At 48.6% G+C, this 13,758-nt stretch overlaps 1 protein-coding gene across 1 annotated transcript; it reads right to left on the reverse strand.

The window, feature by feature from the left end:
- Positions 1–9,528: 9,528 nt before the first annotated feature.
- On the reverse strand, positions 9,529–10,349 carry LOC119298224. Its single transcript, XM_037575706.1, has one exon. The coding sequence runs from the start codon at positions 10,200–10,202 to the stop codon at positions 9,723–9,725; it is 480 nt and encodes a 159-aa protein (XP_037431603.1). The 5' UTR covers positions 10,203–10,349; the 3' UTR covers positions 9,529–9,722.
- Between the last annotated feature and the right edge of the window lie 3,409 nt (positions 10,350–13,758).

Consider the following 13,758-nt stretch of genomic DNA (forward strand, 5'->3'; position numbering starts at 1 on the left):
AGACGTGTCTCGGTCATGTCTACATTGTTCTCGAACCCGTAGTTTCCGCACGCTTAAGGTTTCGATGACAGTTATATTATGAGTTTATGAGTTTTGATGTACCGAAGGAGTTCGGAGTCCCAGATGAGATCGGGGACATGACGAGGAGTCTTGAAATGGTCGAGACGTAAAGATCGATATATTGGACGACTATATTCGGACATCGGAAAGGTTCCGAGTGGTTCGGGTATTTTTCGGAGTACCGGGGAGTTACGGGAATACGGGAGAAGAAGTATATGGGCCTTATTGGGCTTTAGGGGAGAGGGAGAGGCAGGCCGCGCCCCCCCCCCAAGGCCTAGTCCGAATTGGACTAGGGGGAGGGGCTGCGCCCCCTCCTTCCTTCTCTTCCCTCTTCCCCTTCCTTGTCTCCTACTCCTACTACATGGAAGGACTCCTAGTTGGACTAGGAAAGGGGGAATCCTACTCCCGGTGGGAGTAGGACTCCCCTAGGGCGCGCCATAGAGAGGGCCGGCCCTCCCCTCCTCCACTCCTTTATATACGGGGGCAGGGGCACCCCATAGACACACAAGTTGATCCACGTGATCGTTTTCTTAGCCATGTGCGGTGCCCCCTTCCACCATAATCCTCAATAAAATTGTAGCGGTGCTTAGGCGAAGCCCTACGATGGTAGAACATCAAGATCGTCACCACGCCGTTGTGCTGACGGAACTCTTCCCCGACACTTTGCTGGATCGGAGTCCGGGGATCGTCATCGAGCTGAACGTGTGCTAAAACTCGGAGGTGCCGTAGTTTCGGTGCTTGATCGGTCGGGCCGTGAAGACGTACGACTACATCAACCGCGTTGTGCTAACGCTTCCGCTGTCGGTCTACAAGGGTACATAGATCACACTCTCCCCTCTCGTTGCTATGCATCACCATGATCTTGCGTGTGCGTAGGAAATTTTTGAAATTACTACGTTCCCCAACAGCTACGGCCACCGCCCTCTCTTTGGAGAGGTGGTGTCTCGTGGTTGTTTCATTTTTTGTGTGCCTTTCTGGCTTTGTGTGTTGCGTGGTCTTGTGGTGTCGTGTTGGCTCAGAGTGTTTGTGCAAAGACCCATTTTTTCGTGTGCTCGAAACGTGCATCTTCTTGAGCTCACGGTACTACCGTGGCTGGCACCGGTACTACCGCTTTGGGAGGCCCGGTACCACCGCGCCACAGCACGGTACTACCGCTCAGGTGTGGTACTTCGGAAGTACCGCGCCGGGCGGTACTACCGCATTGGGGCACGGTACTACCGCGTCGTCGAGGGAGTGTGGGGGTTATGACTCGGGCAGGGGAGTTCCAACTCCCCATACCCATTCATTTGTCTCTCTCCCCATGTCTCTCTCTCTCTCGCTCAAGAACGGCGCCGGAGGCCCTCGCCGGATCTCCGTCTCCGGCCACTCTCCTCGGATTCCGGCCGGTGGGATCGTTCCCCACCACTTCCTCTTGCCATGGACCAAGGTTTTTCCCCAAATCCCTCTTTTTCTTGGTTGTTCTCTTGCTTCTAGGTTTTTGGGGAGAAACTTGTTGTTCTTGAGATTTTAGGCCAAATCTATGCAAGAGTAGGATGTAGGAGAGTCGTGATGCGTAGGAATCATACTTGATATGCTGTCTTGTGGTAGCTTTGTCCAACCGTAGTACCACCGTGGTTTCGTGGGCTTTTCTCAGATTTGAACCTGTTCAAATCTGATGCGGTGCGGTACTACCGTGTCTGATGTGCGGTACTACCGCTCTTGCGGTACTACCGCCCGTCAGGTGCGGTACTACCATGCTAGCTCGTGTGGTACTACCGCTCAACAGACGTGGTACTACCGCGCTAGCCGAGGCGCTAAGGTCGTACTACCGCTCCTAGACCCGGTACTACCGTGACCTTGCACGGTACTACCACGTCTAAGAGCGGTACTACTATCTTAGCTTCGCAGCACTTGGCAGTACTACCGTAGGGATCAAATCTCTCTCTAGGCATTTATCATGTGTGCTTTCTGGTTGTTTCTCTTGCTTTGTTGTGGTCTTTGCATTAATCCCTCTTGGCTGTTGTGGGTGTTTTGCGTTTTTGTGTCTTAGGTGGTGGCTCTCGCCGTTCCAATCCCAGTCGTGACACTGGCTCCAAGCGTCTGCGCAACCCCCAAGATGAAGTCCAGAGGGCTCCAATGCCCCCAAGCGCAATGTCAAGACCACTGCCAGCAAGCAAAAGGAACCTGCTAAGGGCATGGACGAGATTTCTGTCTCTGAGTATGTCGAACGCCGGAGGATCAATCCCTATGTGACTCCTCGGGCTGTGCTTAGAGGCACTGAGATGTTCTGGAACAAGCAACAGGTTCTCATCTATCTGGATGTGATCAAGAGCAAGCAGAATACCTTCGTGGAGGTTAAGTGGATAGACATGCATCACATGCAGAAGGACAAGTTTCGTGACTATTTTGGAGAGGCTCTAGACTTGGTGGAGCAGTTTGCTATTGAGCCGGTGATCTCTTTTCACCATGACTATGACCCTGAGCTCATCTGTCAGTTCTTTGCCTCAGTGTACTTTCATCCCGGGGAGGAGCGGAGGATGACCTGGATGACCAATGGCCGTCAGCTATCTGCTACATGGAAAGAGTTCATGGATCTGCTGCACATTCCTGATGACGGACTTCACACCCCCGTTGGTGTTCGCCCCCATGCCAACTCTGAGTCTGCCAACAAGAACCCGCTTCAGCCTTTCCTTGTTGAGAAGGTACTCCCCAATGGCAAGTCAACTTGGGTGTTAAACTCCTTTCTGGATATCATGCATCGCATCTTCCGCAATACTCTGTTCCCACGCATTGGCGACAAGGACAAGGTCCATGCATATCTAGTGGACATGTTGCTCATGTGCGCAGAGGCACATTCTTCTCAGACTTAGCCACTTGATGTCTCACACATCATGTGGTGTGAGCTTCGATTTGCGGTGTTCACTCGCAAGGTACCTATCTATGGACCGTACCTGTTTCTGCTGCTCTCCACCACTTGGGAGAAGATGTACCCGGGTGATGAGTTCCTTGCTCCAGACTGGATTCGCCATGAGTCCATCAGCCTCTGCGTCAAGCCCAACTGGGCCAACACCACTACCTGTGCTGAGGCCTCTTCTGCTAGGAGGGCTGCTGGTGAGGAGGCGGCTGCTGCTGAGAATGTTGCTGAGGACCGTGCTGCTAGGTCCACCACTCCTTCCTTTGAGCCGTCATGGGCCAAGAAGCTAAAGGACAAGATGAAGACTCTCTTCTGCATGCAGGCAAAGGGATGGTACAGGGCTCACGTGGCATACAAGGAGAGTCGCCGCCGTGACAAGAAGGTTATGAGGCTCTTTGGAGAGGATGTGTCTAGCTTGTCTGAGTTCGTCATCACACCTGAGGCTGCCTGGATGTCAAAGCAGGGATACAAGTGGACCAGTTCAGAGGATGACTTCGAGGAGACTATCCCCGCCGTTGAGTCTGACGAGGAGCACGAGGAGCAGTGGGACGACTTCTCTGCCTGAGCCACCCCATGTGTGTAGGTGTCCTCTCTGCCTTTTTGGCGTCTCGATGCCAAAGGGGGAGAGAGTGTGGGGATTTGCGTTGTGTCGTGCTTGGTGTGTTTATTTGCTTTGTCTTTTGGACCTCGTTTGTGCTTGTTTGCTCTTGTTTGGTTTGTGCTTTCGAGACCTTTCCACATATGGTGTAAGACATATGCACTTTATCTATCGTAGTTAACTTATGTGTGTGCTATCTTGTCTAGTGATAGATATGCCTTGTCTCCATAATATAGGGGGAGCTTTGATCCTAGTATTCGTGTGCCCTGCAGTCCAAAGCACTCATCTAGGTGGCACACATCTAGGGGGAGCCCGTCTATATTCTAGAGAGGAGGGGTTTGCATTTACTTAATTTTATTTTCCTTGTGCAAATCCCGTATTGTCATCAATCCACCAAAAAGGGGGAGATTGTAAGGGCATATTTATCCCTAAGTGTTTTGGTGATTGATGACAACGCATTTGCGGACTAATCGTGTGCCTTGAGTATTCCAGACACTTCATTGCTAGGCACAAGACGATTGGGTGCCCCTCGAAGAATGATGAAGACGGCGTCTTTTCTACGTTTCTTTTTCGTGGATTTGAGTCATAGGAAAGCCGTACTATTAAGAGGGGGTCTGCGTTGGAAAGCTTTGGGTGGAATCATCACGTACACGTCTCCTTCTTGTCCCCTCCTTTTTCCTTGGAGCTTCCTCCGTTTTCTTGCCTCCCTTGTCTGGCTGTGTGGTTGGTCGCGGTAGTACTGCTCCCAGGAAAATGGTAGTACCGTAGGCATCCGCGGTAGTACCGTGCGGTGGCGCGGTAGTACCGCAGGTGCCCGCGGTAGTACCGCTCCCCTGGAGCCGCACTACCGCTGCCCACCAGGCTAGTGCCGCCCCTTTGCGGTAGTAGGGTCGGATGTAATTTTTTACATCCGCACCTACCGCGGTAGTACCGCTTTCGCCGAGCGGTAGTACCGCGCTATATAGTCAGGCAGTAGTACCGCCCCTCGGCAGTACTACTGTGTCGGGTTTTTGCTACTTCCGTTTCTTTGCGGAAGTAGGCACGGAAGTTCCCTTCCCCCTGGCTGGGGTGTTTGCCTTGCGGTAGTACCGCATGGGGGGTGCGGTAGTACCGCGCGTGCGGAAGTACCGTGTGTGCGGAAGTACCGCCCGCAGCTCCTGCGCGTCTGTTTATCTTTTCTGTTGCTGGGGTTGCAGCAGTACCGTGGGTCAGTACGGTAGTACCGCACAGCCGTGCGGTAATACCGCTTGGTTGCAAGTAGTAGTACCACGCGCCCTGGCGGTAGTATTGCTGGCCAGGCGCGGTAGTACCGCTGGCCGCGGGCTGGTTGGTGGGTAACGGTTGGATCCTTTTCCCACACTATATAAGGGGTCCCCTTCTTCCCCGTTGACTTATCTCTTCCACCCCCAAGCTCCATTATTGTTCTAAGCTCCATTTTCGCCCAATCTCCCTCCCTAGCCGACCAAACTTGTTGATTTGCTTGGGAGTGGTTGAGAAGGCCTCGATCTACACTTCCACCAAGAGATATTTGATTCCCCCCACTAATCCCTTGCGGATCTTGTTACTCTTGGGTGTTTGAGCATCCTAGACGGTTGAGGTCACCGCGAAGCCATAGTCCATTGTGGCGAAGCTTCGTGGTGTCGTTGGGAGCCTCCAATTGAGTTGTGGAGATTGCCCCAACCTAGTTTGTAAAGGCTCGGTCACCGCCTCCAAGGGCACCAATAGTGGAATCACGGCATCTTGCATTATGTGAGGGCGTGAGGAGAATACGGTGGCCCTAGTGGCTTCTTGGGGAGCATTGTGCCTCCACACCGCTCCAACGGAGACGTACTTCCTCTCAAAGGGAAGAAACTTTGGTAATACATCCTCGTCTCCACCGTCTCCACTCTTGGTTATCTCGTGCCTTTACTTGTGCAAGCTTATTTGTTTCATATATCTTGCTTGCTTGCGTTCCTATCCTTGTTGCATCATATAGGTTGCTCACCTAGTTGCATATCTAGACAACCTACTTTGATGCAAAGTTTAAATTGTTAAAAAAGCTAAAAATTGTTAGTTGCCTATTCACCCCCCCTCTAGTCAATCATATCGATCCTTTCATCTGGTTTTCCAGACATGTCTGAATCATGCGTTGATATGTTGCGCCGGCGTTTTTGAGCCCGAAGGGCATTGTGTTGAAGCAGAATGGGCCGTATGGTGTGATGAATGCCGTTGCGGCTTGGTCTGACTCTGTCATCTTTATTTGATGGTAGCCAGAGTATGCGTCGAGGAAACACAACGAATCATGTCCTGCGGTAGCGTCGATAATTTGATCGATGCGGGGGAGAGGGAAGGTATCTTTTGGGCAAGCCTTGTTAAGGTCTTTGAAATCAACGCACAGACGCCAGGTTTTGTCCTTCTTTGGTACCATCACCAGGTTTGCTAGTCAGTCCGGATGTTTTATATCTTTGATGAATCCGGCCTCCAATAGTTTGGCTAGTTCCTCTCCCATGGCCTATCTCTTAGGTTCGGAAAAACGCCGAAGAGCCTGTTTGACTGGCTTGAATCCTTTTAGGATATTTAAGCTGTGTTCGGCCAGCCTGCGTGGGATTCCTGGCATGTCTGAAGGGTGCCAGGCGAAAATGTCCCAGTTCTCTCGTAGGAACTCTCGCGGTGCGGCGTCTACATCAGGGTTTAACTGTGCCCCAATGGAAGCTGTTTTATTGGGGTCCGTTGGATGGACCTGGAATTTGACTATTTCGTCCGCCGGTTTAATGGAGGTGGACTTGGATCTTTTATCGAGTAGCACACCGTCCCTATTTACCGTGGAGCGCAGCGCAGTCAGTTCCTCAGCCGCTAGGGCTTCGGATAGCGCCTCGAGCGCCAGTGCGGCTGTCTTGTTTTCGACGCGGAGTGCTATGTCCGGATCACTAACGAGAGTGATGATTCCGTTAGGCCCGAGCATCTTGAACTTCATGTACCCGTAATGGGGCATTGCTTGGAAGACTCTAAACGCTTCCCGCCCTAGCAGAGCGTGATATCCGCTACTGAATGGGGCCACCTGAAATGTGACCTCTTCGAACCTGTAATTATCTGGCGTGCCAAACACCACATCTAGTGTGATTTTTCCTGTACAGCACGCTTCCTGACTGGGGATTATTCCTTTAAAGGTTGTGCTGCTTCGCTCAATGCGGCTCCTGTCTATTTCCATTTTTTGAAGGGTTTCCTCATAAATGAGGTTCAATCCACTGTCGCCATCCATGAGTACCTTGGTAAGACGAAAGTCGTCCACTATTGGACTGAGGACCAATGCGGCTGGTGCTCGGGCTGTTCGGAATTTAGGTTCATCACTGGCGTTAAAAGTAATAGCCGTGTCACTCCATGGGTTTATTATTGCTACTTGGTAGACTTCGGCAAGGCCGCAGAGTGTTCTTTTTCGCATATTATTTGATGCGAAAGTCTCGAAGACTATTAATACCGTACTGGTTTCTCTGGGGTGGCTTTTTGTGGCTTCTAGAATTAGAAGATCTTCGCCAATTTTTGCCACCTGTCGGAGTATCCAACATGCTCTAAGGCTGTGAGTTGGTGTGGCGCCCTCTGCACTGTGGATTTTACAGGGTCCATTAAGCCACCCTTCCAGTACGGTTCTGTGCCCTGTAGAGGGCTTTTGCTTTCTGGTATTGAACCCGGGTGTCTGGCGATGATGCACCCTTTTGTTTCGGACTGGGTTTGTATTCAGGGCCGAATTGTCCCAAAATTTTATTTCGGTTTTTCAGGCGCTTTCCATCGCACAGTACTTTCGTACTATGGACGCCAAGTCAGCGAAGCGTGTAATATCACGATGACTTATGGCGTTGAGGATTCCCTTGTCCGTGCAATTTTGCAGAAGAATAAAATTACGTCTTCCTCGCGGCAGTCCTTTATCCTGTTCATAACCAGGAGGAATCTGGCCCAGTAATGATGTACTGTTTCTTCGGGCTCTTGCCTAATTTGGGATAGATCGCTTATGTATGGGTGCGTGGGCGGAATCAAATCCCAAACCTCACCCAATCTGAGACCCAGGGGCCAACGAGTTTCCGAACTCGGAAGTTTGGATTCTTGGATGCTGTCCAATGAATCTAGCCCGTCACCTGACTTTTAAGTTCAGGTCTTGAGTGATGTCCTCCCCTCCGCGGGTATCCGACTTGGAGGGATCGGGAATCCGGACATATCTAGTCCTTAAGATAGATGAAGGGTCGTCGCGCTGTCCCTCTACCACGACAACGTGATGGGTGACCTGGGGGGAGTTAATATCTCTCAGATCGGGTTTAGACCCAATCTAGTCATAATCCGTAGTGACTCCCAGGGCGGCGAAGCGACCCAAGAGCTCGTTTAAGGAAGAGAGCTCCATTGGATCTAGCTGCTCGGCGAATTCCGAGCTGGCGTGAAGATTGCTTTCGATGACCCGAGAGGTCATCGTCGGCGCAGCAGCCGAACGGGTGGTCATAAGAAAACCACCTAGCCTGAGAGTCTGGCCGACAGCCAAAGCTCCCTTAGCAACTGTGCCGTCTTTAAAGACGGGATGAGGCATCCTTCCTGATGGTGACGACACAAAGGAACTCTCAATGAAAGCACCAATGTCGGTGTCAAAACCGGCGGATCTCGGGTAGGGGGTCCCGAACTGTGCGTCTAGGCCGGATGGTAACAGGAGGCAGGGGACACGATGTTTTACCCAGGTTCGGGCCCTCTTGATGGAGGTAAAACCCTACGTCCTGCTTGATTAATATTGATGATATGGGTAGTACAAGAGTAGATCTACCACGAGATCAGAGAGGCTAAACCCTAAAAGCTAGCCTATGGTATGATTGTTGTTCGTCCTATGGACTAAAACCCTCCGGTTTATATAGACAACGAAGAGGGCTAGGGCTACACAGAGTCGGTTACTATGATAGGAGATCTACATATCCATATCACCAAGCTTGCCTTCCACGCTAAGGGAAGTCCCTTCCGGACACGGGACGAAGTCTTCAATCTTGTATCTTCATAGTCCAGAAGTCCGGCCGAAGGTATAGTTCGGCCATCCGGACACCCCTTAATTCAGGACTCCCTCAACGCGTCCAATGGTGCATCAATCCAGGGCGCTTTCCTAAAATGCTTTCAAAGCTGCCTCAATCAAAGGCGCTTTTCTAGGATGCCTTCAAAGCTGCATTGATCGAGGCATTTTGCTAAAACGCCACCTCTGAGCACGATTCCGAGGCATTTACAAAGCGCCCTTACAAAAGTGCCTTCGATTAACAACCGTGGTGCAGTGGAAGGCGCGGCAATTTTACCAATTATATCGTCGAACTCACAAATTATGATTTACAACATCAAAAAATGTTCGCGGATTAAAAAAATATCATGAATTTCAATAAATGTTCAAGGATTATACAAAAGTGTTTCAAATTTCAAAACAATTGTGGATTCGGAAAATGTTTGTGATTTTTGATAAATGGTCACGGATTTCAAAAAAATATTTATGAATTTGAAACATGCTCACAAATTTCAAAACAAGTTCATGAATTTCTAAAATGTTCTAAATTTCTAAAAATATTCATGGATTCAAAAGATGTTCTTGAATCCAAAAAATATTCATGATTATGGGAAACACTAGAAAAAGAAACATTGAAAAAATAGAACCACTGAGTGGGCCATCCCGTTTTCACGCACATGGATGCTCGTTTGCACACTATCGACCAACTTTTTGTATGATAGAAAAGTGTTCGTTTACAAGATAATAGTGGAGAAAAAAATAAATCGATGGAGTGATGGGGGAGAGGATGGAAAGAAACCAGTCAAAAAAAAGGGACTAAAACGGTGAGACGAAAATATCATGGACGCAGTCATACCAACTACTCTATTAGGAGTAGAGATTGGCAATGCATTTGTACTTACGATCGGTAGCTATTTTTGAGAATCAGCGGCGCAAAATTTCGTAAGCATGCTGGGAGCCATAGTTTAACGGCGAACCAAATGTTAGGCCTTTGGAGAATCTCAAACGATTTTATTCATAACATTCGGTACATTACACTAAGGAATCAGGACATACGCGGCACACTACCCGTCTCACACGTACACGCCACGCGGCACACCACTCGTCTCACACGTACACGCCACGCGGCACTCCACGTCTCCACCTTGACACGTATACACACCGTGGAGCCGTCGGCGCCGTCATTACTTGCCGTCGGCTGCCTCCTCGGCCGCGGCCTTGTCGCGTTCTTCCTGGACCCTGGCGGCGATCATGGCGGCCTCGTGGTCCGCGGCCTCGAGCAGGAAGCTGCCGCCCTCGTCGTCCACGGCGACCTGGAGCGGCTGGCAGCCGAGGCCGTCGGCGACGGCGAGCATGATGCGGCGCATCTCGCCGCGGAACTCGGCGCGGTCGACGGCGCCGCTGTGGTCGGCGTCGAACTGCTCGAAGACGGCGTCGTAGAAGGCGGCCACCTCGGAGGGGAGCGGGGCCGGCTCGGCGGAGCCGAAGCCCGCGCCGTCGAGGAGGCGGAAGGACTCGAGCGCGCGGCGGAGCTCGGCGCGGGAGAGCACGCCGTCGCCGTTGGCGTCGAGCGCGGCGAAGCGCGCGTCCACGCTGCGCGCGAAGGCCGCCTCGTCCGCCACGAAGGACCGCACCGTCGACCCGTCCAGGACCACCACGCTCATCTCGTCGTCGGTCGAACGCCGGCCCCTCGCTCTCGCTCTCGCTCGCCGCGGCAGCTCTGGTCGTGGCTTGTTGAGGATCTGCTGGAGGGTGGAGTGGAGTGGAGTGGAATGGAGACTTCCGACAGCGGATTTGATTTTTGTGTTGAGTTTGGCCTCTGGGAGCCACGTTTATCTGCTTGATGTGGTCGTCGGGTCATGCTTTGGGATATTTTCGCTTCTCCGTGTGCAATGGTCAGTAGGTACTCAGTAGTCATTGTCACTCTTCAGCCTGGAATTTTTCTTGCCTCGCAAATGGCTTAGCCATGTGATCGCCGCACACCGTAACGACGCAGAGAGTGCCTTATCCATTGCAGGCTTCAAACAAGGACTCCCTGCATGATCTATCGGAAAGGTTTACCGCTGGAATAAAGTACCCAAAATATCATAAAGAATATTCCTAGACCACTGAACGACCATCGTCGCCGTCGAAACGTGCTGAAGGCACACTTTGTCACCGCTCCCCTACTAGGACCAATTTGACATTATGGATGAAGGTCAGGAAATCTTCGAACACGTGTCTCTAAAGATCAGCGCCACAGGAACGTAGTCGCGGCCACTAAACCCTTGAAGATCCACTATGCCATACCTGCGGCCGACTCTTGACACCGGATCTACTCAGCACAAGAAGCTAACTTCATCGCCCCGAGTCCCCGATAGAAAGTCATGAATCTGCATTGAAGCGCCCCCATCCCCAAGCACCCTCGACGTGAGAACCCAACAGAAACTATAGCAAAGGCACCATATGTGGTCGATTGCCATAATAATCACTGGTATGACGATCGACAATCAAAAAGTAGCTCTCACAGAGTCGTCAGTCGCGGCCACAAATTTTTTGAAGCTTGCTCCAAAAAAGAGATCGAGCATCTAAATATGAAGGTTGTGGAGGCCTCATTTGGAACTCCTCCAAACCCAACCGTCCGCGGGGGAGGGATCTTTCATCTTCTTCCTCCTCGCGCCACGGGCGTGTTTGAAGCGACGCTGCCAGCCGTGTCCGGCACTGAAAATCATCGTCAAGGGGGCCGACTTGACCACACTTATGGCAAACTCACTCCATTGGATACTCGTGGCGGAATCATCGACCGCCAAACCACCCGCCACCACGGCTATAAAAGTTGGATGTTGTGGTGTCCCCATAACCCAACCCTAGCTGCCTCATCCCTCCTCCTTATATGGCTAGTTCCTCGCCTTTATCTAGCAATGCTAGCGCGCTGGGACGTAGCCTATCGGTCGAAGGTCCTCTCAGACAAGCACCTTAGTCCAGATCTCGGGCGTCGGCGGTGCTAACTCTGCCCGCGAAGCATTAGTCGTCGCATCCTCCTCCCGCCGAGGCCCACATGGCACTGCGGCTCCCATGACGGTGATCACGGGGGATCTGAAAACACTTGACAATGACCGCAGGACATCTGGCCCTTCTAGTGGTGCCAGTGGCTCCCATCATAGCGGGCGGCGTGGATCAAGCGCTTGGGGCCATCATCCCCATCAACGACAGTGTCGCTTCCGCTGTCCCCTAATCCCATTTGATCATGTCCCCATCGAGGCTCAACCCAAGCCCGAGGACCACACGACCATCGAGGCTCAACCCAAACCCAAGCGGAACCATGCGCCTTGAAGAGGAGTGCATCCGCGAGCGCTTTGGCCCCGCAATCGGCACAACGAGGAGGAGAAACTCACGGGCGTGAAAAAAAATTCAATTCCACTCTTGATTTCAAAATATTTTTGAAACCAAGTTTATATTATCATTTACAATTTTTAGGGCCAGTACTACTCGATCTTTAGTGAAACTGAGTGAGGTGTGACTTTACTTCAGAATATTCTGAAAATTCAAGATTGAATTTCACTAGTATACTTTCAATTGGGATATTTCAGAACATGTATTCAAAGTTTCAGTGAAAATGAGTGATATGTGACTAATATTACTGAGTTGGATAAGATTTTGAAACATCAACAGTGTCTTCTGAGTTGTGATATTTCAGAATATTCTAAACAGTTTTACAATGGTCTTCTTATCCGTAGAGAGGTAAGAGTTGTAACGAAACCTGGTCTTTGATTGTTGTTGCTTTCTATTGTGCAAAAAGATTATATCCGATGCTCTAGTTATTGCAACATGGCATAAAAACGGACCTACTACCAATGCACATTATTGTCTTTCATAAACATGCTTTATGGACGATGGATGACTCCAACAATTATATGTGACTGAAAAAAATCCAAATAAAATAGATCAATGGATTCTCATATTTTATTTTGAAGAAACTAGAATTTGACTGAAAACAAATGCACGTGTTAATTTTGTATGTCACAGTTCCATTCATATGTCCAAAAAAAAAACTTAAAACAAAAACTTGCACACAAATTGCAATTTTTATAATATGTAAGAATAAACATATAAGTGAAAATTTTGCATTCTACTAGAATTTAAACACATATTGTATGGAACTTGCATTTATGCTTACACAAAAAAACAAGATATAGTCTATAAAAGAATGAATTAGTGGCATTCGTATTACCCTTTAAGAATTGCAACAATAAAAAATTATTAATAGAAAATTTTGAACACTATTTACACATAAATTGCGCCTTTTTATAATATGAAAGGCTAAGCATATACTCTTAAAAGGTTTTCAAAGAAGGGATGAATTGATGGCATTGATATTACCATTAAAAGGATAGAAAAGGAATAAAAAACTAAAACACAATTTTCAAAGAAAATTCTAAGGAAAAATGAATTAGTAGCATTGGTATTACCCTTTATGAAGAAAAGGAAAAAGAATGACAAAATTTGCACACAATTTACAGATAAATTGCACCTTTTGTAATATGCAAAAATAGGCATATAATAGTGGAACTTTTTGCAAAAAATTTAAGAATTAATGAATTGTTGACATTGGAATTAACCTTATATAATGAAGAAAATAAAATAAAACTAAAACTAAATAAAAAATGAAGTTTTCTGAGCAAGAAGGACTTAGTGGCATTGGTATTACAAGTTAAGAAAAAAGAAAATAATTATTAAAAAATTGCACATAATTTAAATATAAATTGCGCTTTTTTATAATATACAAGAATAAACATGCAATAGTGGAGTTATCAAAAAAACATATTTTTTCTAATAAGGAATGAATTAGTTGCTTTTGTATTATCCTTACATAAGAAAGAAAAATAAATAAAACTAATAAAAAATTGAAAATAAATAGTCCAAGGAAGAATGAATCACTAGCAATGGTATTACGTTTTAACAAGAAGTACAAATAAAGAAAAAACTTGCACACAACTTTGGACTGAAGTTGCACTTTTTGTAACATTTAAAGAATAAGCATATAATAGCGCAATTTTCACGGAAGCGGCTATTCTGCACCCGGGCTCATCTACACCCAAGTGTGAACAGTAAAATGAGAAAAAAATACAAATATTCAAAAAAAAATCCAAAAACATTTGTGTGAAAGATTCTCAATTGCGTGAGGCTCATGCAAAATTTCAGCTTGTTTGGACATTCAAGGAGCTCGTGGCAAAAAAGACA

Source organism: Triticum dicoccoides, chromosome 5A (assembly GCF_002162155.2).
Source record: "Triticum dicoccoides isolate Atlit2015 ecotype Zavitan chromosome 5A, WEW_v2.0, whole genome shotgun sequence".
NCBI lineage: Eukaryota > Viridiplantae > Streptophyta > Magnoliopsida > Poales > Poaceae > Triticum > Triticum dicoccoides.